Genomic DNA, 27,500 nt, shown 5'->3' with positions numbered 1-27,500 from the left:
GATCGAGAGCGTCTGGAATAACGCTGTGATGCTGCTCTGAGAGAGCAGGCAGATTGGGGATGCATATTAAATATATGCATATTTTACCATTTCAAAGATAATGTGTCTATTTGTGTGTATTTATTTGTGTGTGTGCGTATATGTGTGTGCGTCTGCTCGTGTGTGTGCAAGTATATGAATTTCTGTATCTGTGTGTGTGTGTGTGTGTGTGTGTGTGTGTGTGTGTGTGTGTGTGTGCTTCTCATTCTGTGAGTGTGTATGTACTGTATGTATGTAAGTATGTGAGCATGTCTAAACATCCGTGCATGCGCGCTCTTGGACATGTTCTTGTGTGTGTATGCGTGTGTGTTTGTGTATGTGTGTTCCTGGCCCAGGTCCAGGCCTTCCAGTGGGAAGGTCCTTGTGTGTGAACATACTGAGAGCGGGGTGTTGTGCACCCTGACCTTTCTCCTAAGCCCCCCCCCCCCCCACACACACACACACACACACGGCTCTTACCAGAGGATTATGGGTTGTACCAGTGGGACAATAGAAGATGGAGTGGGGGGGGGGGTGGGGGGGGGTCTTTACAAACACAGTGCTGGCAGCGCTCAATAGTGCACTGTACTGTACCACACAGAGCTAGAGCACATAGATCTACAGTTTAACACAAACTGCCACTTACAGTAGGGTCAATTTCGCAGACACAGATTAGGCGTAATTTTAGACTAAATCACACTTTCATCCCACTTCTAAACGGGACTTTTAAACTGAAATGGCCTTTCTCAGTCATGGATTAAAATAGCCTCAGGCTAGCCCTCGTCTTGGTTTATAAAAATCACACTTTCAGAAGGAAGATTAGAGCTAATCAAGGTCCAAGTGGAGGCTTAAATTTAAGCTGGCCAGAGGCAAGATCACCAGACACCAGACAGAAGGCGCTGACTAGTCGTTAATGACCTTAGTCTTGGACTTCCTAGTCTGTAACTAATTTATCTATTTATATTTATCTATCTTAATCAACGTAATTTTGCAGGATTAGTTTAGTCCTGATTTAGATTAAACCCCATCTGCGAAACCGCCCCTTAGTGCCCTGTCCTCCCCAGAATAAGCCGCTGCAAATCAAGCCTATTCGGCCACACCAATCAGGAAACTTGACTTGTTTGAACTCACCCATCTGTCTGAACTCCTGGTTGACCAGCTCCAGCCAGGCCACGTCCAGGTCATCCAGGTCGTAGCGGCTGTAGAGCTGGGCGGGGGGAGGCGGGGGAGTCCGTCCCACCACCTCAGCGCTCCCCTCACCTTCCTCCCCCAAGCTCCCCCTGCCCTCGCCCAGCGGCCTGAGCGCCCCGCACGGCCTGTAGGGGGCAATGCCCGCTGTGTCCGGGAGCAGACTGGGAGATGGAGGGAGCGGAGAGAGATGGAGGAAGAGAAAGAAGAAAAGAGAAAAAGAGATGGACAGAGTAAGAGAGAGAGGCTTTTCAACAGTATATAAACCGGACATCCTCAACCTTGGGTACGCGGCCCCATGTGGAGTCACTTGATTTGTGACACAGGCTCCGTGCACATTTCTAAGACCGGTGTATTGTTATTTTGTATATCTTTGATAAAAATGTAGAAAACAAATAGTAAAATGTAGTAAAAATATAGAGTATATTTAAAATATAGAATAAGTGCTCTATAATCAATTTGTAGCGTCCTCTGTCCTCTATGATACAATTAAAGTAGATACTCAATTTGGCCAAATGTGAATTGCAATGCATACAATTAGAGGTGAAAATGTTGTCACACCTTCTAATTGCTGTTGCGAGTATTTCACAATCTGAAAACGGGGTCATGGGCCCAAAAAAAAGCGACCCACTTCATACACCACATATACAGCTCCACCACAGATATATTTATGGTACTGCCGTGAGTGACGACGGCTCGCTCCGCTGCTTATTGGAGCAGAAATCACGCAGACCCCGTTTCTGGAGGGACCTCGCTTAGGGTCCTGATTCCCCAAAGCCCGACTCAGGCTGAGAAGCTGAAAAGCCACTGAAAGCAAATTGAGTTTTAGCTCGGCGGTTGTGACAGGCAGTCTGGCTCCTCGGGCCCGAGGCTGTTCTCTGTGTTTCTGTCAACAGCAGCAGGATATAGGGTCAGGAACTCAGCTTGACCCACTGGGAAGTAATAAAGGATCACACACACACACACACACACACACACACACAAACACACACACGCACCCACACAAAAGAGCAGGCCAAGACCCGTGCAAATAAATGCACACACACAAATAAAGTCAGGCTGATGCACCCACACAGACAAAAGCGACACCAACTACCATGCAGACATCCGTGTGCGCTCACACACACACACCCATGCGTCCCGCCACTCACAAACACGCTCACAAAGATAACCAGGATACACAAAATGCCACAAACACACACACGCATTCAATGTTTCCCACAAACAGGAAATACACTTTATATAGGCTATGTGAATAGAACTACACGCATACCCACACAGAAACCTGTAAATGCAAAGGACACGACGAAAGTGAACCCATCCCAAGATGAGATTCTGTTCAAACAACCCTCCACACGCCACCGCAAGTGAACAGTCAGTTCTTGAAGTTGATGGGCAAGCGTAAGGATCTAATCAACTTTGACAAGGACCAAATTGTGATGGCTAGACGACTGGGTCAGAGCATCTCCAAAACGGCAGGTCTTGTGGGGTGTTCCCGGTATGCAGTGGTTAGTACCTACCAAAAGTGGTCCAAGGAAGTACAACCAGTGAACTCATTGATGCGTGTGGGGAGTGAAGTCTAGCCCATCTGGTTCGATCCCACAGAAGAGCTACTGTAGCACAAATTGCTGAAAAAGTTCATGTTGGTTATGATAAAATAGTGTCAGAACACACAGTGCATCACAGCTTGCTGTGTATGGGGCTGGGTAGCAGCAGATCGGTCAGAGTGCCCATGCTGACTCCTGTCCACCACCGAAAGCACCTACAATGGGCACGTGAGCTTCAGAACTGGACCTTGGAGCAATGGAAGAAGTTGGCCTGGTCTGAAAAATCATATTTTCTTTTACATCATATGGACGGCCGGGTGCATGTTTGTTGTTTACCTGGGGAAGAGATGGCACCAGGAAGGAGTATGGGAAGAAGGCAATGTTCTTATTGGAAACCTTGGGTCCTGGCATTCATGTGGATGTGACTTTGATACGTACCACCTGCCTAAACATTGTTGCAGACCAAGTACACCCCTTCATGGCAACGCTATTTCCTGATGGCAGTGGCCTCTTTCAGCAGGATAATGCGCCCTGCCACACTGCAAAAATTATTCAGGAATGATTTGAGGAACATGACAAAGAGTTCAAGGTGTTGACTTGGCCTCCAAATTGCCGGATATGCCGGTCCAACAAGCCCGATTCATGGGGGCTACACCTCACAACTTCCAGGACTTAAAGGATCTGCTGCTAACGTCTTGGTGCCAGATACCACAGGACACCTTCAGAGGTCTTGTGGAGCCCATGCCTTGACGGGTCAGAGCTGTTTTGGCGGCACGAGGGGGAACCTACACAATTAAGGCAGGTGGTTTTAATGTTGTGGCTGATCGGTGTATATCAGCATGAGTGATATTATAAAGCGCATAAAAGAATGTTAATTTATTATGAAATCAAAGTGAACAATGTGAGTCCTACCATAACTTTCATCAGCTGAAAGATGAACGCAATCATCACCTGTGCACCACGGTATCACAGGACCAGTCACGGCCCACATCGCTATCAAATAGCTGTCCTCATCACTTTGGCAGATAATGAGACAGATATAAGATAAAAGAAAGATAAATCTATTTTCCCAGACAGACAGACAGACAGTGTTAACATGAGACATAAAAGAGAAAGGAAAGATAGGAAGATGACAAAAAGATAGCAGGGTAGGGGTCTTGGGTCTGCATTTTAAAGGACTTCTCCTCAACTCCTCCTTGTTTTGACCTAACAGAGTGTTGAATTTGACTCGGCCTCCAAGTTTGCGAAACTTACCGAAAACACAGTGATCGCCACCGTTTGTGCTTGTTCGCTCATCGGTTTATTGTTAAAATAAACCCCACTTGTGGTCTGACGTGGACCACAAGGATTTTTGTTAGGATTTCAAAGTGGCATCCACCCATTCAAAGTGGTATCCACCCATTCAAAGTGGTATCCATCCATCCTTCGGTATTCATCCATCCCAACACACGCACACGCACACGCACACGCACACACACACAAACCCATACAGCGGTCGCATGATGTTAAGGGTAAACAAACCACCATTGTTTTACCCAGCAATTAGGGCAATAAAGGCGGAGATGCAAAGTGCAGAATCATCAGTCAATATCAAAGACAATAAGAAACCTCTGTGAAGCCTGTGGAACATTCTCACCAGCATCCATTGAAACTCTCAAAATCATTTATGGGGAATCAGCAGGAATCCAAAAGCTGCAGTGTTGGATTTTACCGAAGCATTACCCAGGGTTAATGCTTCCTTAATGCTTAGTATGGGCTGCATGGAAATGTGTGTTTTTGTTTTTTTTAAAGAGTGTGCTTTAGCTTTGGTAACCTCATGTGGAATTAAAGGTCTTCTCCAGTCAAAAAATCAACATGGGATGATGTTCAACATGTACTAATAACACACACACCCATCTATACACACACACACACACACACACACACACACACACACACACACACACACACACACACACACACACACACACACACACACACACACACACACACACACACACACACACACACGCACACACACACACACACACACACACACACACACGCCTGTGGCAAGTAAGAGCCATCTTGGGGAAGTCTCGGTTGCGATGTGAGGAGTGTGAACGGCGGCGTTGGCGTGAAGGTGCGTTGACACACTCAAGAAAATCCGACTTCATATTGATTTTTTTCTTCAATCTGCAAAATCACGTCCCATTTGAACTCACTGTATTAGAGGAAGAGGATAATCATCTGTAAAGCCACTGAAAGACTGCGTAGACTTTAGGTACGAGCTGCCATTACTCTCATCGTCTACTGCCATCAGCGCTGTTGATTGGCTAAATCTGAGCTCTTCCTGCAGATTCTGGCGGCGCCCGCTCATCAGAAAACACCTTAGGAATCCTTTTAGTTCACCTTTAAGGAGCATAATTAGGCCAACGTTGGGGTGGGAACATGGGAACACGCTCTCCTTGGAATCTTAATGGTGCGGTGGCAGCGTTGGCTTTGATCCCGGCGCAGCGCCGCATGCAATATTTATCTAGAGTCGCTACACGTGGTCGGGCCTCGGACCTATTAAAACAACGAAAACCAAACACACACCCCCCCCCCCCCCCGCACACGCCCCTCTCCTTCCGCCTGCAGAGACCCTGAAGGGAAGTATCCTGGGTTTACTACATGGGCTGTGTCTCTGGGGAGGGGAGGGGAGGGGAGTGGGAACTGCATCGTACTGTGGGTATCAACGCTCAAGAGGACAATACCTGCGTGGGCAAGTGTGTGAGTGTGTGGATATATTTGTAGAATTGTTTTTTTTATACTGAATTGTGTTTGAACCTCCATTGGCAGACAGGGTGGGTGAGGTTTACTCAATTAAGCCAGATTTTATTGTAACCGTCTAAAAGAAAGGTACAAATGAATCCAGCGAGTAATCAAAAAATGTACTGAAATCAATGAATTTATTTCCTTTCTTTTGTCTTTTTATTGTCTAGATTTCATTATGAATAAATTAACATACATCCATACAAGCAGGCTGGCAGATATATACAGAATGATAAAAAAAAATATCCTCAAAATCTCCTCTTCCTGTCTATATATAATATGTCAGTAGTCGTGGGGGAAGACAGGCGGTTGTTTACATGAGACGTTTCCACGGTGGGCACCAGGGCCACAGCTAAACTCCTCTGCCGGCCGCACGGGCTGCCCACACAGGAAACCTCTTGAGTAAACAGTCTTTCACTTATTGAAAGACTTTCACTCAACACATTATAGACGTTCTGCAGAGAGGAGGAGGTTCAGACCGCAGTGATGGAGGCGAGGAAGAATGGAAAGAAGGATGAATCACCTCGACAAGCCAATTGCTAATGTGTCAGAAATGTAATATGGGCGCTTGGAGAAGGCCCCCGGACACTGTGTCGGCATGGTCATGAAGCCCGGCCCAGGCCAAGAGCAACTTGCATTTGATTGAGGAGGGCATGGCTTTCTGAGCCCCAAAAACCCATTCCACTTGCTCATCACTTGTTTCAATTCATTCATTTTCTGGGCTGGAGCCTAGTATTCTCGCGCTGGACTCATACTGAAGCTCGGTGTTTTACGTTTAAGACTTTAAGCTTTCATTATGTTATACTGAAGATTGCAAGATTCTTTATCAGTCACACGCAGATCAGGGGAGGCAATTACGGAGGGCACAAGGGGGTCCAGTCCCCCTCTTCCTGGGAAAAAACAGAAAGTCGTCCCCCTCAATATATCACTGTAAACATAACTATATAATTTAAAATAATGTAATAATATGCATTGAAAGCACTTGAGCTAATTGTAGACGCAAAACAATGACTTTTTAAGTTTCGAAAGATTGTGTACACCCTTCATTTGCCTCAGAGCGGTTTGCTCCACTGCCTACCTTCCCCAAAACCTACGAGTGCAAGTATGAGCCAACACAGTACGAGTGTCTGTGGAGCAATCTCAGGAAGTGGTGGCTGACCTCCAGTCAGTAGCTACTTTATTAACTACAAACCAAGGATGTGTCAGACATTTTTCTTTACTTCTACCACTCAGTAGAATAAAACACATTTACAATTGTAACCAGACTGCATTTCGTTCGCTCCATTACCTCGCGGTTGATTCTCGTGCGTCAACGCGGCCGCCTTATTGGTGCGGAGCAGCCGCGCCTCCGAATGCATGCATGTCTACGGAGGCAGGAGGTCTCTCCACAATTAAAATCATCGTAACGCCCTGAATTTTCAAGCTGTTTGGTTTGTTACAAATGCCAGACGTGTATTTATGATACAGGATACTTGGTTAAATTAAAAATGCAGGTTTTCATACAAAAATACTTCATCTTTTGTCGATGGTAACAGTTATATTTCTATAATATAATATTATAAGTTACTAAATTAAATATACTAAGATTAATTTACCCTACGAAATTAAGTTCCAAGTATATATAGTTTTCTTACTCCATGTAAAAAGCCATGATGTCATTTTGTTTATCATTTTGAAAATAAATGAAGACTTAATTCATAAAAAAGACACAACTTGAGCTTGTTATGGGTTTTTACACATTGACAGCAAAACATTAGAGTTCTGGTTCTTCGGGAAAACTACGTCTAACTGTTAGCTTTAGTACTTGCAGGTAGGTTATATGTGCCGTATAAAGGGTTAGATGATTTTGGTTTGTTGATAATTAGAGGGAGGAGTGAACATGGTTGAATTAACAATAAAGTGCACTAATAATACAACCAACATGATTTCAATATGGCTCCGGCTTTCCTAACACAATTGTTCTATACATTGTTCGTGTCAACTGCTTTCATATCACAGATCAGATGAGGCGGACGTGTAAGACAGGGAGGGCGAGGCTGGGAGAAGCAGCACTGAGTTGCTGGTAGGTTTTATGTGATTTTGTATCGGTTACCAAAGTCCTTTAAAGTCCTTAAATGTATGTAGAAATGTTGGAAACAGGATTCAAATAACAGTTTTTTTTTATAGGGGCGAACCCTCAGACCCCACATTTTATTGTGTCCCCCCTACTTCTCATACACACCCTTTATAGTCCAGCGTTTCCATTATCCGGTGATTGCCGGTTTTTGACCGGGAAAATGTGTTCAAGTCCGACATATTTGGTCTGGTCATAATGTCCGGTTAAAATAATTCCCTCCAAGCACAATTTGAATTGGTGCTGGGTGGATCATTTTGAGAAAGAAAAGTCTGCGGATCTGTTCCATTTCTGCACTCGGCAGGTTGCAACGGGAAGCCAATCAGTTTGGATGATCCGAAGTTGATCTGAAAGATTCACCTCTGACCAATCACGTTTGTCAAAATAGAACTGAGCCCCGCCCCCTCCCTCATGGACAGGTTATGCTTGTAAACACACATGGAGCAGAGACAGCTCAGCGTCCAGAAGAGAAGCATAACAATTATGTATCATTGGGACACATACATCCGTAATTTGGTGTTTTTTTTGGATATTTAAGTTCTGACCCGGATATTTAAGTTCTGACCCAAAGCAGACGGTCAATATTCATTGTGAAAAATATGTCGACAGGACGTCCCGACGAAGACGGGCAACACCACAAACTTTGTTATTTATTAAATCCCACCTGTCATATTTATTTAGCTTTTAATTTGTTAAAATGTTAATTTGATCAAAATATTATTTTTGTAAAATGTTAATTAAAGCATTTGCACTCGTTACTTATTGTTCCCAAACGGAAATTATTTGATTTCAAGTAGTTATATTTGTAATATTTATTTATTTATTTATTATTTATATATATATATATTTTTTTTTTAAATGGCGTTAACTGACGGGACTTATTTTATTTTAAATATTCAATCAAAAATATTATACATCTACATGACTTGATGATGTCATACTCTATATAGCCTGCTTATCAGTTGTTTTTAAGCTCAATAAACACAGATGATTTTGACCAGAATCTCTCCCATTTGTCCGGGAAATTGAAATATTCCAGGACAAGTTGAACGGCACCAATTGTTTCTAACGGAAACCCTGGTAGTCATACAAGGACGGCGCCGTGAAATCCTAAAGAGTAAAGTCAGAAAACTGTGCAAAACAAGTAGGAAGAAAATAATTGGATAAAATAATCAACATCAAATATTTAAACAGGGAGCAAAAATATATATAATACAAAAATATGAGCAAAACAGAGGTACCCATACACACACACACCCCGAGCGGTGTCTCAGTATCTAGTTGTATGCTGATAAATTACAGAAATGCTCAGATACACATTTTCCGAATCATATTGTCGGTATAAAGTCTGAACGCTGCTCAAAAACTTGACATATTTGGTATTTGTCGGTGGTTTGTGTTGATTCCAATTTGCTGGTGGATGAAAATTTTACATCGAATATGCAAGAATGCTTTTACTGTGTTCCCACAATCGCTCCCTTGTGTGCTCGTGTGTGTGTGTGTGTGTGGCAGTGATGGGGTAAGGGGGGGGGGGGGGCTTCAATTTTGTCTCTCATTCTTGACATACTTCGCCCTCACAAAGGGGTCTCGAAATCCCGCTACTTTTTTTCTTTCCTGTAATCCCTCCGTTTTTCCCACCAAATCTCTTTTTATCCTCCAAGTTTTCACACCAGCCTGTGAGAGCTTTGGCGTGTATGTGTGTGTGTGTGTGTGTGTGTGTGTGTGTGTGTGTGTGTGTGTGTGTGTGTGTGTGTGTGTGCGTGTGATTGTCGTGCCAGCAGCCCCCTCATCCTCACGCGACCCGGAGCAAGCCAGTAAGGCGGGCGCTGTCAACAATCCCACGGGTTTCCCACCCCGCAGCGCGGGGGCAACAATGTCTGCAGCCTGAGGTTGTGTGCGTCTCAGACCTCGTCCACGCGTACAGCGATATTTGTCCCCCTCGGTTTACAGAAGTAACCTCTCTCCGCAGCAACGGTGCTTTCAAAAATCTCTCTCACATTCGAAGCGCGCGTGCTGAATCTTCTTCGTGATATCCATTCACAACACTGTACGGGCGCCATTACTAAAGCTGGAGAGACTTTTAGGCTTTTAATGGAGACACGGCGAAAAACGGGCACAACGCGACGGGCGTTGGCCGTCGCTCGTAGGTTCCTGATGCAAGCTGAGGTCCTGACCTCAGCGTTTTTAAGAAGCTCCATTTTACTTCCTTACATCTGCGGGAATACACCGGTAACGCAGTTCTGAAAAATCTCTAATCTCGTTTTCTCAGAAGCTTCCTTTCCAGTTCCTGAAATGCCGTTTTCATGTGGACAGGGGGCCACATGAAAACGGCATCTGACATTTTCAAAAATATCCGTACTTAGGTGTAGACAGGGCCTGGAGAGCTGACTAGTTAGGAGTATGTTCATTGTGTATATGCGTGTGTGTGTGTGTGTGTGTGTGTGTGTGTAGTTTGTGTCTAATGCCATCATCTGATTGTTTTGGTCGTGCCAGAGCAGATGTCAATGAGCCTGTCTGTTCAGTCCGTCCGTCGCCTCTCGGGTCTAATTAGTACCCTAGCGCAGCTACATGAGTGATCATGCGTTTGGTGAAGACACTTTCTACGTGGGCCAGCGATTCATACGCAGGAGACGGCGGAATGCACACTCCAAGTGGTTTCACACTTTGAAGAACGCGAGGAAGTCCACAAGTAAATACGAGAAAGAATTGATAAATAAATAAGCTATGTCCTGATGTGTCCTGCCCCTCTGTTTTTACATGTGGTCAGATTGACGAGCAGATACTTGATGGTATCCATGGACTAATGCTCAGAAGACAGTATGGCAAAATATTTCTTTGGGTAGTGTGGTGTGGGGATGGTGTGGTTTGAGCAGCCACACCTGACCTGGACGTGGGTAACTGGGACCCAGGATCAGAGTGGCTGCGTACCTGTTGCTTGTTGGTTGGTCTAACAAGCAACAGGTTAAAACCCACATCCCCACACACACTCAGAAGAGGAGCCCCGTTATGACCTGTGTCCATCAGCTCTGAGGCTTGTTCTATCAAGCCCCCTCTCCACAATAAACTTGTGTGTTTTTTACCCCTTCCCCTGTGTTTCTGCACTGAAAACTGCCACAGGGAAGTTAACCCAAGACGGGAAGTTTAAACAAACAGGCAATGGGGTTTATATCGGAAGAAAATGTATAATAATAATAATAATAATAATAATAATAATAATAATAAATCAAGTTGTATAATGTCAAATTTTAACAAAAAATGTACTCAATAAGTTATTGAACAAGTGAACATGATTATTATAAAGATACTCCTCACTTAACGACCGAGTTCCGTTCCTACAACCAGGTTGTTAAGCGAATTGGTGAATAAGCGAGGGCCGTGTTATTTCACAGTAATGGGGCGTGGCAATTGTGAACGCTAGTGTAGTGAATACTGACAGATTGGGGGAACGAGACTGAGACTGAGAACGGTGATGGGATGAGATGCTTGACACTGAGACGTATTGTACACACACGCATTGTACTGTATTGTGCACAATACAGACTGGTCAGACAGCTGGCTGAAGGTCTGAACGGTCGTTAAACAGGTAGGTTGTTAGGTGAGGAGTACTTGTAATGACATCCTCAGCATCACACATGGGAGAAAACTTCAGAATGTTACAATATAGAACATAATATGTTTGGATTGTTGAGTTGATTGCTAAATAATGTTGTACTGCATGATTGTTTTTGGGACTCAATGTGTGTGTGTGTGTGTGTGTGTGTGTGTGTACGTGCGAGTTATGAGTGGCCATCAGATTTCCTTAAATCGGTCGGTTTCTTTCCATCGATATCTGTGTGCTCAGATTATGCGATATCTGTTTGGTCTCTGATTTCCCTTGTTTAAGAGAAAAGAGAAGACTTGGTGATTGTTGGAGAGATAAGTGCAATATCAGGGTTGTAGTTTAGGTCGTCGGTCAATCATGCACGTCATGTAGTTACTTAGTAGTTCCAAGCCATCCATTCATATTGGTCCTCAGACAGACAGACAGACAGACAGTCAGTCAGTCAGTCAGTCATTGTTCTGGCTATTGCCATGACTCTTCCCCAAACTGGTACAAAGGTATAAAGAACTTTCATTTTAGAGCCTGATGAAATTAGTATTTCACACAAAAAGCTCTTGATTTTTTGGTCTCATGTTAGTTATAATAATAATAATAATAATAATAATAATAATAATAATAGTACTCATAATAATGTGAAACTGAAGAAAAATATATCCAAAAGGTTGGATTTTTATTTTTGAGAGGTGAGTCATCCTTGCATTAGATGGAAAAAAAACAAAAAATAAATTATGAAATACACACACACACACACACACACACACACACACACACACACACACACACACACACACACACACACACACACACACACACTTTGAATGTTATACAGCAATCTAGTGCCAGGAAGTGAGTCATGTTGCAACTATCAATCAAATAAACGCTTCAGTCACAGATGAATACACAGTGACGCACAAACACACCATGACATACGGACACACACAAATGCACAAAAATACATGCGCACACACACACACACACACACACACACAAACACACACACACAGTTCGCTGGAAAATGAGCGTTGAATCATCTTAAAAGCCTGAAACACATTAGCCATAAAAATAAACCTCACACGCACTCTATGGTGGCCATTATCTTTATATAGTGACCCTTAAGAGATGTGGCTCACCTCATCTGTCTGTGAGCAACACAAAACACGTAAGTAGACACCACTTCACCCTCAAAATCCTCTTCATAAAGTAATAAATCTAACCGATATGATCAATAACATATAACAATAATGCAATAATAATAATAATAATATTTTTTATAATACATATAATAATACATATGAAACAATAAATATAAAATAATAAATAAAATAATAAATAAAACTGTCTGTGTCCCGTTGTGCCTCCTTTCTATGTGATGCTATCCTCACATTGCAACCTAATATCTGTGTCAATTTTGTCAACACCCCACTATTTATTACCAAAGAACAACCGACATGACTTTGACATGCAAAATAATATTTAAAGTTTTGTTCTATGCTCACTTCACTTAACCGCTCATAGATTTACTATGGATTTGGAGAACTTGCAGCTGTTCTTTTGGCGTATATGGTTCACGTAGCCATCCCAAAGCAGAGATCCCCCTTTACAATTATTCCTTTTCCTTCTGGGTTTTTCGGGAGATTTCCCTTCTCCGTTTGAGGGATTAGGGTTGGCGGGTGCCATCAAACTTTCCTTTCAATGCGGGTCTGTGAAAACCATTTTGACTGCAACTTTGTTAAAGGGGTTGACTTGACTTTGGAAAGGGTTCGACAGCTGAACCTGCGACATGGGGGCAGGCAGGGGTTTGGAGGGGAGCGTGCTCCAGGGTATGACCACACTGCGGCTGGAAGCCAGGACCTTTCAGTGCTGGCAAAGTCCTCATCTGGCTAAGTGACATCCAGCCCTTGTTTGGATGACGTAACTTAATGGGAAGAGCACAGGCGCTGTCAGTGTCTTCGAGCTTCTTTTCCAAGTCCAGCGCAAGAGGCGGAACATGACACTAACACTTCCACGGTTGAGGGTTCCACTACATTTACTGAGCCGCCAGGGCGAAGGAGGAGGGTTGCAGCTGACGGGACATCCTGCTCTTGTGCCACGGCGTGATTCCTGGCCGGTGGTGAAGTAAAAACAGACTCAGCGGACAAGTGGTGGAGCCAAGCCATCGTAAATTGCGCAAATCAAACGCCCCCTTTCCAAAGCAAATTGCTAAAACATGCTCCAAATAATATTATCGAAATTCCCTCTCAGTGTAGGTTGGCGATGACATGATGACACAAAAATACCCATCTGTGAATGCCGTTTCCCTAATATCACTACATCGTTTTGTGTACTCATGGTTGACTTAAAGCAAGGTGACATCTATCATGGAGCTTCAATTTTCAGACGCGCGTCCATTGGTCTACACTGAATTTGCGCGTTAGCTAGTTGCTGTGCGACCGGTTTGGGGTGCTGACTTTCCTCTTGTGTTCATTGAAATCAGAGAACCCTTTATCTTCCTGAAACCCGAGTGTGTTCTAATGTCTGTGGTTTGCGGGTTTTAACATTCATGCACTACGAGCAGAAGTTTAGGAATCCCACACTGCGGTCACGACGTTGGCCAAATCTTTCATTTGCATTCTACATGATCGATCAAGCGGCCGCTATCATCTGAACCGCTCCATGGCCAAATATATTCACCAATAATCTCAACAATGAAGGGAAGTAGCACGACTGGAACTGATGATAAAGGAATAGAAGTGAACTTGGGTTCTTAAAAGTTAGTTGTGATTTCACCGCCACCTCATTTCCTGATGGGGAATAATATGGTTTAGTTGCAGCATTTATTGAACTTTTATTTTTCAGATAAATGTAAAGGGACTTATCTCCACGCACCATGCTGTGAGGAGAATCCCTTCAGTATACTGTATCGAAGAAATCAATTAGCTATTTTTTTGGGAGGAGTCGGAAACTCCATAATTAGAAAGACGGCTGGCAAACAAAGTCACTGAAACGGGGCATTAACAAAACTGACCAATCAGCACCGACCTTGTGTTGATATCATAAATAGAATCCGTGAATCATGATTTCAGGGTCACGCTCGTCTTGAATGACGTCATCTCACTGTTGTTGAGGTGGTGGGCAGTGCAATGCGTACTGTACAAGCATTAAGTGGAAAAGGGAAGTTATTCTGCAACAGACAGACGACAGAAGTCTTTTGGAGCGAAAACCACATCTTTTATACACTCCCATTTAGCAAAACCAAATAGTCTCGTTGTCTCATGGTGGTAAGGCTTTACCACAATGGCAATGAAAGAGCCCATCTCAAATGTCGAGCAAAGATCAGATTCGGTGATCTGAGAAACTGTGCTGTGTTTTACAGTGCGTTGCCATTTTGGACCCTGGCTGCGATGCCAGTGCCATCTCCCTGGGCATGCCGGGCCTGTTGTCATGGATATGGCTCAGACTTAATAACACTGCTACTCTCAAGCTCTGCAGGCTACAGGAAGAGGAGACACACACACACACACACACACACACACACACACACACACACACGCACACACACACAAACATACACACACACATGCACAAACCCACACATGCATGCGCACGCACACACACACACACACACTCCCACACACACACACACTCACAAATATTCACACATGTACAAGGTGTGTTTGTGTGTTTTCCTGTTTGTTTTGTTTGTCTTTGCTCTCCTAAACTCCCACAGATACTCAACAAACACCCGAGAATAAAAGACATAAACAGCACTCTCTCTCTCTCTCTCTCTCTCTCTCTCTCTCTCTCTCTCTCTCTCTCTCTTTCTTTCTCTCTCTCTCACAGACACAGACACACAGACACACACACAAACACAAACACACACACCCCACGGCTCCCTTCATTCCTCTCCCCACTAAAATATGCAAACAAGGTCTAAAACAGCGAGTTGGCCCTTAATAACTGTCCTCCTCCAAAAGGGAAGAATTAGGAGGTGGTGCTCCTCCATACAATACTTTCCAGTGGGTTAGCTGGAGAAGGAGAGAGAGAGAGAGAGAGGGGGAGAGGAGGAGAGGGAGAGAGTGACAGAAAGAATGTGCGCTTGACACAGATAGAGGCAGAGTAGCTTTGGCCAATTTTTTTTTTCCCGATTTGCATTTTCCTTGTATTCACACGAGCCTCCTCCTCCTTGTTCATTATATCCTCTCCTCTCCACACCTCCATCCATCTACACCCCATCTACCCGCTGTCTTTCCTTCTCTCCTTTCCTCTGCTTCTTTCTGCAGGTGCATCGCTGCAGTGACATAAACAGAGAGGAAAACGTAATGGCCTGTTGATGGCCCGGCGCCTGGAACGTTGCCAAGACATTACTTCTGATGGAAACATCCTCTCTGTTTATGTTCTCTCTGTTCGGTATTTCAGTGCCGCACTGGAACGTCACATCTCACATGACGCAGTTATTAGACTTTCAGGGGGACCCATTATCAGAAACTCACCTTTCCAGCGTTTGTGCATATACATTTGGGTCTCTGATGGGCTACTCACACACAAGCTGTGAAACGAGACAACCGGGTCAGTTTTTCGGTGAGCTGTCTGTTACAGAAGACACGCGGTGAAACGAGCCGTTTCAGCGTTGCCATCCCTTCCTACGTCACAAGGCGCCTCAGCATGAATTAGGACCGCTTCCCCTAATCTGGGTAACTCCACCCACGGCTGGAGAATAACAAGCACCACCGGGGACCGCTCTGTTCGTTTCACAGACCAGCACAAATACTTTAAAAGAAAGAGGAATTAATACCAACCCTCTGTGAAGAAACTGCAGACAATGGGAATGTAAGTTGTGTGTTTCTTTCTAAAAAAATAAAAATAAACATAAAATATGCGGTAGATAGACTGTAGGCTGTGGCGCACGATCCGCAGTTTGTTTCTCTGTAAATCTCCCTGCAACGTCTGTCAACGGTGCACGCCAACTGCCAAAATCTCCCGCCGCCACCCCAGCCTCCTCCTAAAGTACCAGAAGATAATACTGATAATATTGAATCGCCGTTAGTGCTCGTCTCCATTCATGACCCATAGGGGGCTCTGCAGTACTCCCTGCGCAGGGCAGGCATGCCCTGGGCTGCAGGGGAGCAGGACCTGCAACGGAGCCTTATGCCAAACATAACTGTGTATCTATCGACGTATGATTGATATAATATAGTACTTTAACTATATCGCAAAGTGTTCTCGGCGGAACTGCAAAAGCAGTCATCTGGTGTTGTGTGGGTGTACAATTTGGATGCACAATGGTAACAACACCGTGGCAGAGCACTGAACATAGTGTTCGCAAACAGCAATAAATGTAATCTAAATATAACTCCTTGAATATGCATAGTCAGACTGCTGTGGCATCATCTTGCTTTGCCTGAAATGTGAAGTGAGCTTTTGCACTGAACCTAGCGATGCACTACTTTACTGAGGGATAAACTTCGAACAAGCCAAACTATTCCTTGAAAGCTCTTTGACCGAGACGGACTAACTTGATCGCGGGGGGGTCATAAGAATTTGACGCTCTGTGGAACAAAAAAATCGGACAGACCTTGCTTGCACTTCAATTTGACTCACGCGACGATCAGCCTGTGCGACCGGCAACCGCGCAACCACGATCTTCATGCCAACTCATCGTGTAGAAACTATGCTATGCGTTAACATCGAGCATTCATGAACTTGACTCTCAGAAAAAGAAATTTCCACTAGCTTGGCCGAGGAGACCTTATAATTTATCTGCCAAAGGTAATTTTCACATGCATTTAGGGCTCGGCGGACCGCTGGCCTTGCGTTTGGTCGGCTGTCGCGGCTTCCGTCTGAGTTTCCTTCTGCCCCACAAGGCAGAAGGAGGAATATCTTCCAGCCGAGAACACCAGACGCTGTCACAACGGTGCACGTTCCCCTCTTAGATGAAGCACTAATACCGCCTTACAGGAACGATTACACAACGCCAGCCAACTCCACACAACCGTGTGTGTGTGTGTGTGTGTGTGTGTGTGTGCGTGCGTGCGTGCGTGCGCGTGTGTTTCTGGCTGGTCCGGTTGTGCTAGTCTGGTTGTGTCTTTCTTTTCTCTGGATGTGTGTGGGTTGTAGTGTTAGCAGCCAACAGACAGAGACACACGCTTAAAAGGAAACGCACACAACATACACGTAGACACAAGTAAACAGAGACCAACAGAGAGACAGTCACCGACACACAAGCATCAAACCAAAACAAAAAGAAAAAAAAAAAAAACACACAAATTGCAGAGACTGGCAGAGACAAAGAGAATGATGGGAAATGTCTTCATTGTGTTCCTTCCCCGTTGTGTGGACGTCTCCCGTCCCATTTCGCGACGCTCCCCGGAAAACCTTTGAGTGGCCAAACTGACGGGTTCCCGCCGCCACTGCTGAGGAAGCTGTTTGAATAGAGAAGTTGCCGTGGAGATATGAACGATAGGGTGTAAAGTACGGCTTAACCACAACCAGGTGCTTATCTGGGTGGTTTTCTTGCCAATTGGGCTAATTTCAAAACTCAATTAAGAATGAAAGATTGGGTCGTTTTGGGGGGCTTTGGCTGTGAAAAGCGTCTCTGATAAGCAAAAGTGTACGCAGCTGCAAGGCTCGCGGAAGTACTGTACACAGGAGGGTACATTGAACTCACCTTCAGTTCAGTCATCTAACTCCTAATTCAGTCGTATATGGACTTTAACAACTAACACAAGATTATGACATAATGAAATACAATAGTGTGCCATGTGCCATGAAAGTGACAATAGACCAAAAACCTTCTTTCCTAAAAATGACCGAACAGCCCTGACCACAGTGCAACTGTACATTACACGACATTCATTGCCTTTATTGCTACTGTATATGAAAATGTTGTTATTGTGATGTCCGATTTAAGGTAATGGGACAGATGAAAAATGACATAAAATTACTATATTTAATCTAAACAAATATTAATATTTATATAATAATATTTAATATTAATATTATAATAATTAATATTATAATAATAATACTTTTTCCAGCACTATTGGACAGTGATTAAATGTTCATGTATGTTTACATCCCCTGATCAACAATGAGGGAGACCTAAACATATAAAGATAGATAGATAGATAGATAGATAGATAGATAGATAGATAGATAGATAGATAGATAGATAGATAGATAGATAGATAGATAGATAGATAGATAGATCGGTGTGTAAGTGTAAGTGATCGGTAAGTGTCCACACCTGTGTGTGTGTGTGTGTGTGTCTGTGTGTGTGTGTGTGTGTGTGTGTGTGTGTGTGTGTGTGTTCACAACTGTTTGTGTGCATGAAGTGAAGGTGATCTTGCTGAGACTAGAGTCTCATTACACGCATGAGGCAAAGCACAAATTGTTTGTGAGACTGTGTGTGTGTGTGTGTGTGTGTGTGTGTGTGTGTGTGTGTGTGTGTGTGTGTGTGTGTGCGTGTGTGTGTGTGTGTGTGTGTGTGTGTGTCTGGTTTTGCAAGTGAGATCAGTTAGTGTGTGGGAGTTGTTTAGAAAGGCTCTCTTAGAAGCGCCTGAGTAGAGGAAGGGACAGGAAAAAAAAGACACTGAGGTAGAGAGAAGAGAGAAAAGAGGAGGAAGAAAGAGAGAGCAGACAGAAAGAGAGGGAGAGAGAGAGAGAGAGAGAGAAAGGGAGAGATAATGATGCATGCAAAAGGATGAGCAAGCACAAGCACAGAGAGGGTGGAAGAGAAATAATGACAGAGAGGAGAGGAGGGAAAGACGAATAAAAAGAGAAGAAAAGAGAGGAAGAGAAGAAGAGAGGGAGCGAGAGAGAGATAGAGATGGAATATATTCACTTTTGTAGGGGTGATGTCATAAGAAATTCTTTACAAACATGTTAGGAATTAGTAATGACAATATATGTGTGTGTGTGTGTGTGTGTGTGTGTGTGTGTGTGTGTGTATGTGTGTGTGTGTGTGTGTGTGTGTGTGTGCGTGTGTGTGTGTGTGATGTTTTCTCCCCACATAACTGAGATGACTCAGTTCTCTCGGGGGAAAACATGCATTGTACTTTACCGTGTGTGCGCGCGTGTGTGTGTGTGTGTGTGTGTGTGTGTGTGTGTGTGTCAGAAACAGAAACATACACACACAGCTTATACACCCACACATGCAGACGCAAAAAAGGAGGACAAATATACACATACACACACCCCCATATATAAAACACACGCATGTTCACACACACACACACACACACACACACACACACACACACACACACACACACACACACACACACACACACACACACACACACACACACACACACACACACACACACACGGTTGCAAGCATTCATACACACATGTTTTCAGTTGTGTGTACACAGGTCATGACTATTAACACAAACCAGGCAGGGAGACAGAGGAGAGAAGAATGCAGTTAGATGGAGATGGAGATTAAAAGTGAGAAAAATAGAAAGACAGAGAGAAAGAGAGAGCGAGATAGGGAGCGAAAGAGAGAGAGAGAGAGAGAAACAAATGCACATCTAAAAACTAACAGAACAAACGGACTTAGACACACAAATTGCACACGCACGCACACATGGTGAAAATGCCAATCAGCGGGATACTAACCCACTAACATGCTGACAAGCTAACACGATAACAGTGCCTGTTATTGCCTCAGATTTTATTCGCTTTTTGTTGTGTTTAAATTTTCCTTGCTACTGTAAGTTTAGACGTACCCACATTTCACCTGAGAATACGTTGCAGGCGTGCGAAAAAAAAACTAAACCTTAAATTGACTATGGCAGAAATGGCTTTCTTCACATGCACAACATTCATGAGCGTCTCAACGTTTTTTAAAAAGTGCCAAGACTCGAACCAATAGTTGAAATTACAACCTTAAAGAACAGAATTCTATTAGCGATTTAGATGATCTGCATTACATTGCATTACTTACTAGGGATGGTCACGATTAGTCAACTAATCGATTAGTCGACTTGCGCATTGATGTCAAGTTCCGAGAAACTATTCATGATTAACAAGTGTAGCACACGCTTCATGAGAAACTCCACCCAGACTCTAATAAGTGTAGCACACGCTTCATGAGAAACTCCGCCCAGACATTAATAAGTGTAGCACACACTTCACGAGAAACTCCACCCAGACTCTAATAAGTGTAGCACACACTTCACGAGAAACTCCATCCAGACTCTAATAAGTGTAGCACACGCTTCATGAGAAACTCCGCCCAGACTCTCATAAGTGTAGCACACGCTTCCCGAGAAACTCCACCCAGACTCTAATAAGTGTAGCACACGCTTCACGAGAAACTCCGCCCAGACATTAATAAGTGTAGCACACACTTCACGAGAAACTCCACCCAGACTCTAATAAGTGTAGCACACACTTCACGAGAAAATCCGCCCAGACTCTCATAAGTGTAGCACACGCTTCCTGAGAAACTCCGCCCAGACTCTCATAAGTGTAGCACACGCTTCCCGAGAAACTCCGCCCAGACTCTCATAAGTGTAGCACACGCTTCCCGAGAAACTCCGCCCAGACTCTAATAAGTGTAGCACACGATTCACGAGAAACTCCGCCCAGACTCTAATAAGTGTAGCACACGTTTAACCAGAAACTCCGCCCAGACTCTCATAAGTGTAGCACACGCTTCCCGAGAAACTCCGGCCAGACTCTAATAAGTGTAGCACACGCTTCCCGAGAAACTCCGCCCAGTCTCTAATAAGTGTAGCACACGCTTCCCGAGAAACTCCACCCAGACTCTAATAAGTGTAGCACACACTTCACGAGAAAATCCGCCCAGACTCTCATAAGTGTAGCACACGCTTCCTGAGAAACTCCGCCCAGACTCTCATAAGTGTAGCACACGCTTCCCGAGAAACTCCGCCCAGACTCTCATAAGTGTAGCACACGCTTCCCGAGAAACTCCGCCCAGACTCTAATAAGTGTAGCACACGATTCACGAGAAACTCCGCCCAGACTCTAATAAGTGTAGCACACGTTTAACCAGAAACTCCGCCCAGACTCTCATAAGTGTAGCACACGCTTCCCGAGAAACTCCGCCCAGACTCTAATAAGTGTAGCACACGCTTCGCGAGAAACTCCGCCCAGTCTCTAATAAGTGTAGCACACGCTTCCCGAGAAACTCCACCCAGACTCTAATAAGTGTAGCACACGCTTCACGAGAAACTCCGCCCAGACATTAATAAGTGTAGCACACACTTCACGAGAAACTCCACCCAGACTCTAATAAGTGTAGCACACACTTCACGAGAAAATCCGCCCAGACTCTCATAAGTGTAGCACACGCTTCCCGAGAAACTCCGCCCAGACTCTCATAAGTGTAGCACACGCTTCCCGAGAAACTCCGCCCAGACTCTCATAAGTGTAGCACACGCTTCCCGAGAAACTCCGCCCAGACTCTAATAAGTGTAGCACACGATTCACGAGAAACTCCGCCCAGACTCTAATAAGTGTAGCACACGTTTAACCAGAAACTCAGCCCAGACTCTCATAAGTGTAGCACACGCTTCCCGAGAAACTCCGCCCAGACTCTAATAAGTGTAGCACACGATTCACGAGAAACTCCGCCCAGACTCTAATAAGTGTAGCACACGTTTAACCAGAAACTCCGGCCAGACTCTAATAAGTGTAGCACACGATTCACGAGAAACTCCGCCCAGTCTCTAATAAGTGTAGCACACGATTCACGAGAAACTCCGCCCAGACTCTAATAAGTGTAGCACACGTTTAACCAGAAACTCCGGCCAGACTCTAATAAGTGTAGCACACGCTTCACAAGGAACTTCGCCCGGAGTACGTGCTTGTATGAGAGAATGATGGGGGCGAGACGGAGCGAAGTGTGGTGTTATTTGACCCAATTTGGGGAAAAAGTAGAGGGCTTGTTGTGTGGGATGAAGCTATCGTACCACGGTTTTCCTACTGTGAAGCAAAGTCATTTGCAATTTTTGCCATTTTCATTTTGTCATCTCTGGTAAGACTAATTTTTGTTTGGTCACTGCAGCATTTGGCCTATTTGGAAAAAAAACAAGCACCTGTTGTATATTATTTATGTACTGTTAATTGTTTTTATGTGCGGTTAATGGTCTATGTTGGGGTGGGGGTGAGGGGGGTGATGACGTCACGGCTTGTCGACTAATGGACTTAAATTCTTGTTCGTCGTCAACCACTTAAAAAAATGAAAATGCCCATCTATATGTGGTGGGGTGGTGATGTGGTTGCCACACCTGGCTGGGGTCTGGGTAAATGGGCCTGGGACCAGGGTGGCTGTACGCCTGTAGCTTGTCAGAGCAATCGACGAGCAACAGGTAAATCACCCATCCCCACACACACACATAGAGAGAGCCTCTGTCAATGACAAGTTTCCGTCGGACAGGGGCGGTCGGAGGGTGGCTCCACCCATAAAAAACAGCCCGTTTTGGGACAGGACGGTATAGCGGTATGTTTGAAAGGCGAGAATGCATAATGTGCGCGGTATGTTCCGCAAAAAACTTCAAAGAAATGTTTTGGGGACCTATATTAAGATGTGTAAAAAGGAGCATAACAGGTCCCCTTTAAATTGTTGACCTTGAACATTTATTTCCCTTGCTCTAATTCCGCATCAATTCAAGTCGATCTTCCGCAGTTTTGTGGTTTCCCTTGACATGCAGCCGTCCTTAAAAATACACTGCTTGGCCTTTTCTGAACAGGTACTCCTTTGCCCTCCTAGTTTTTCTTTGCACAGTGAGATCTACTTAACGCACTCGGGAGGTTCAAGGCGGATCTGGAACTGAGCTTAACATGCTTACTTAGTTTGACTTTACATGCTTGCTTAGTTTTCAATGTCCCCTGCTAACGAACCCGGGGGGCTCGGTGGAGTCCAGGCCAGATGTGTGACAGGCAGACTGGCTCGCCGCTGTTCTCCGCCACCCCCCAAAAACCCCAACCCCCGCCCCTCCACCTCCACCGCCATCGGCTCTCTTCCTCTGCAGCTGGGCCAACACACACACACACACACACACACACACACACACACACACACACACACACACTGACACAGAAACACACACCATGCGCACACAGACACAGACACACACACACACACACACCTGGGCTGTGGTTAGAGTATTAAAAAATGCTGGTGGAGGCAGCAGTAAAATCCAGGATGTGAAGGAATGGGGGGGTTTGAAGGCTGGGGGGAAGGGAGAGAGAGGCCAAGCCAGTGAAAGGAAAGATACCACCCAAATTATTTCACCAATCCCGGCGTGTACAAACCACGTTGTGCAAAAACACTGTCCCGGCCTCGCGCGAGCGGGAAGGAAACCATCCACCGTTCACGACGGGGACCAGGAGACGTCGGATCCTCAACCTCAACACCTGCACTGATATGGAGTCATTTTGGCTCGGGAAACAACGATTCCAGAAAACCGCCAGAGCTGTGATTAATCACCGACTCTGTGGAATGTTAGAGCGTTTGTTTTTTTTGGCTCAGAACCAAAAGTTGGTGAGTTTAAAAAGGTTCTCTTACACAGGGACACACAATACATATACACACCGATCAGCCACAGCATTAAAACCACTGATAGGTGAACTGGATAACATTGCTCATCTCGTTCCAATGGCACCTGTCAAGGGGTGGGATATATGAGGCGGCAAGTGAACAGTCAGTTCTTGAAGCTGATGTGTTGGAAGCAGGAAAAAAAAGCGTAAGGATCTGAGCCACTTTGACAAGGGTCAAAATTTGTGATGGCTAGACAACTGGGTCAGAGCATCTCCAAAAGGGAAGATCTTGTGGGGTGTTGCCGGTGTACAGGGGTTATTAGCGGTTAGTAGTTACAAAAAGTGGTCCAAGGAGGGACAACTGGTGAACCAGCGTCAGGGTCACGGCTGCCCAAGGCTCATGGATGCACTTGGGGAGTGCAGTCTAACGTGTTTGCTCCGGTCCCACAGAAGAGCTACTGTAGGACTAATTGCAGAAAAAGTTCATGCTGGTTATGATAGAAAGGTATTTTAGAAAGAAAGATAGAAAGATAGAAAGGTATATTGCTGTATTGTGTATTGGTGTATATACACACAAAGTATACAATATACAGTATATATATATACACAGTATATGTGTGTGTGTGTGTGTGTGTGTGTGTGTGTGTGTGTGTGTGTGTGTGTGTGTGTGTGTGTGTGTGTGTATGTGTGTGTGTGTGTGTGTGTGTGTGTGTGTGTGTGTGTGTGATATACCTGGTTCTGACTTGATTTTGATGTCACGGTCCAAGATACTACTACTACTACCGGAAGATAAGCAAAGTCAAAAGCAGAAATTGATCTATCAATCTAATGTCACATGGATAAAGACAAATCCATGTGTACCGTCATTATAAAGGTGGAACATGTCAAGGCTGTCAGAAAAGCTGCCTCAGCTGGATCTACTGGAACCAATACTGATACTCTGATTTCAACGTTGAAAGTTAGCTGACGCTTTCTTCAAAACCAATTAAACCAATAAAAGTCAAAGTATGTGACTTTGCCTTGGAAAATTTAAAAAACGATGTTTTTCTTTCTAATAGTTGACAGCAATATTTACAACCTTTGTTTCTTTCATAGCAGTCTGGCCCGCCATCGCATGTAATGATTCATCAGGCGCCAAGAAGGAAAAGCGCTGCCCACGCATGTTGTAACTTTAGTTAGTAACCTCAGTCAGGAACCAAAAGTGGAGTGACGATGGAAAAATTACGAAGTCATCAGAGTTTCACATTGTATGCCATTGAAACCTTTTCTTCTCAGTAGTATTAATGCCATTTGCTTGTATTACATTTTGATACCCAGCACTGCTGCTAAAATCCCTGAAGTTTGTTCTTGTGATATGCCATTGGGTTATTTCATCCTAGTGGTCAAAGCGGCTGCTATGGTAATCGTTAGTTCCAATAAAACCACAGGCGGCCATGTCCCATCCATTGTTGTGCTAACTCTGGTGATAACCACGTAGGGGGAGTTATCCAGTCTGTCACCGAGGAAGTTCATTCACTATTTTATTTGCCATTATGTACTTAGTTACTTACTTTACTTGACATGATGTACTATGTATGGTCATTTTGAAAAGAAAACTTTCAGACAGCACACAGGGATGCAAACACATTTATGGTGAAAAAAGAGAGAGCCACCCGAAGGCAGCGTACTGACATGGTCAGTGTTACCCAAAGGTCTGAAATATATACCAACGGGCGTATATTCTTAATCTTTGCATCTGGACGATTCACACAAGTCACCCAAACTGACTTGAAAAAAAACACATTCGCCGAAAAGCGAGTTGTTTGCACCCCTGAGCATTGGTTCCGTTTAATAAATCCATAACTCCCTTAAGGATCTTTATTTACTGTGCTTCTGCCTGCGCTCAAAGTTAAATAACAGCTTGGATATCATTTCTGTTTTGCAATACGGCAAAACTATTATTTTATGATATTGTATTCTCATTTTTTCATAGCATAAGCCTATGTGACTTATGCAAAGATAGTTGTGACAGTAATTGGTTTTTAGAAAACAAATTACACTTTAATGGGATTCTTCTCTTTTTTTTGCCTCAAAACAGTCTGTATCCATTTGCATTTTGATTATCAGCACTTTGTGATACTACAGTAAAGTGCAATTTTGACATTTCTTTGAGTAAAAAAGAGAGTGAAACAAAACAATACAACAACAAAAAATCATGGCACAGTAAAATATTGTTAGAGCCTCAAAATGACATATTGCCCAGTCCAATTTACCATCGTCAACGCCCATGTCCAAGTGCATAGACTAACATTGTGTCAACTTCACTACTGAACTGCCTCCTAAACCCGGGGAGCCTGGAACATCCGGCTAAGGCGACGAAGCCTTTCACATCAGCACCCAAACACCCTCAAACACTGAGGCTACGTTCACACTGCAGCCAAAGTGAACCAAATCCAATTTTTTTGCTCATAGGTGACTCGGGTCTATTTTTTTTTTTTTTTTTCATGACAGTGTGAACGGCACAAATCACATGCAATCTGAACTTTTCAGTTGGGAATCGGGCCACTTTCATATGTGTGCCTAAATCAGATACAGGTCTGATTTTTTGCAATGCGACCTAGAGCAGCAGGGCTTCGCAACCTTTTAATTATCACAGGTCAGACTGCAGCGCCCAAAATGTTTACAGACTGGGGGAGCGGGGTGTGTCTACCGGTTAGGCATGGAGGAAAATAAATACATTAAGTGCATCTACAATAAAAGAGTATTAGGGTCACGCAAAAAAAAGTAGCCCTGTGTTTTGACAATAAACCCGGAATTCCGCCATCGACTTGACGACCGGCGAGCAGAGCAAGGTGCACCGTGAGGGAAAATTAATAATAGATCGATAAACAGACCGATCCAGCGAGGGGGCACCCAGGCTCGCCACGTTTTATGAATAGCGCCGGATCTTAAATAGTCTGTGTGCGTGTGCGTGTGCGTCCTCTGAGGAAGCGATCGGGGCGCAAATAGCGCACAAAGTGTTTTCATTTTAGATGTACTTTATTATCCTAAATTTCCTTGGTGAACGAAACAAACAAAAGCACTTGTGACCACTTCACACTGGAACAGCCAAACGGCCAAAAAAGTCGGATCTGACCACTAAGGCTTGCAGTGTGAACGTAGCCTGAGACATGTTTTTATCCCATTTGTGACAAAAACCCACACGTACCCAAACATCGCACACCCAACCGACCAAACCCCGGAAACCCACGCCTGACACCAACATTAGGAATGTGCGCTCCATCTGTCCCTTTATCTGTGGGTTTTCTTTGCTCCCACACAAACATACATACATGCAGACACACACACACACACACCCACACACACGTGTTCCAGCCCTGTTCCCCGCATTCCTCCGCTGTCTGACACACTTCCAGTAAGCCCACCAAGGCTTCAAACGTATCCACACCCACCCACAGCCACCTACCTCCCACCCACTACCAGCCACCACCGCCACCAACGCCTGATGAAAACATGCTCCACCACCAGCTCTGTCACCAGCACAGCACGGCTGGTTGTTGTTGTCGTTGTTGTTGTTGTTGTTGTTGTCATTAGTGGGAAAACAGCAGAAAAACAAGCTTTCTTTACTTTCCACTTGTGGCTACTAGCTGAGTCTCCCGTTCCAGACAGGGTTTCATCTAAATCAGGACAAAAATAATCCTACTTAAATAAATCCAGAATTTAAAAATGCCTCCACAATGAATCGATCGTGGTCGGGAAGATTTTTTATTTT

The 27,500-nt window shown here is 44.4% G+C and overlaps 1 protein-coding gene across 1 annotated transcript in view; it reads right to left on the bottom strand.

Moving 5' to 3' along the window:
* The window catches only part of jade2 (jade family PHD finger 2), a gene marked incomplete at its 3' end in the record, with an annotated part of 178,949 nt that overhangs the window by 78,929 nt on the left and 72,520 nt on the right, over positions 1–27,500 (bottom strand). The window contains exon 5 of the mRNA XM_080014202.1: positions 1,150–1,316. Within this exon, the coding sequence (XP_079870328.1) occupies positions 1,150–1,316 (167 nt within the window). The remainder of the gene's footprint in view (positions 1–1,149; positions 1,317–27,500) is intronic.

The sequence above is a fragment of the Zeus faber genome (genome assembly GCF_960531495.2).
Source record: "Zeus faber genome assembly, chromosome: 14".
NCBI lineage: Eukaryota > Metazoa > Chordata > Actinopteri > Zeiformes > Zeidae > Zeus > Zeus faber.
The sequence above is the reverse complement of the archived record's forward strand: the minus strand, read 5'-3'. Positions and strand labels throughout refer to the sequence as shown.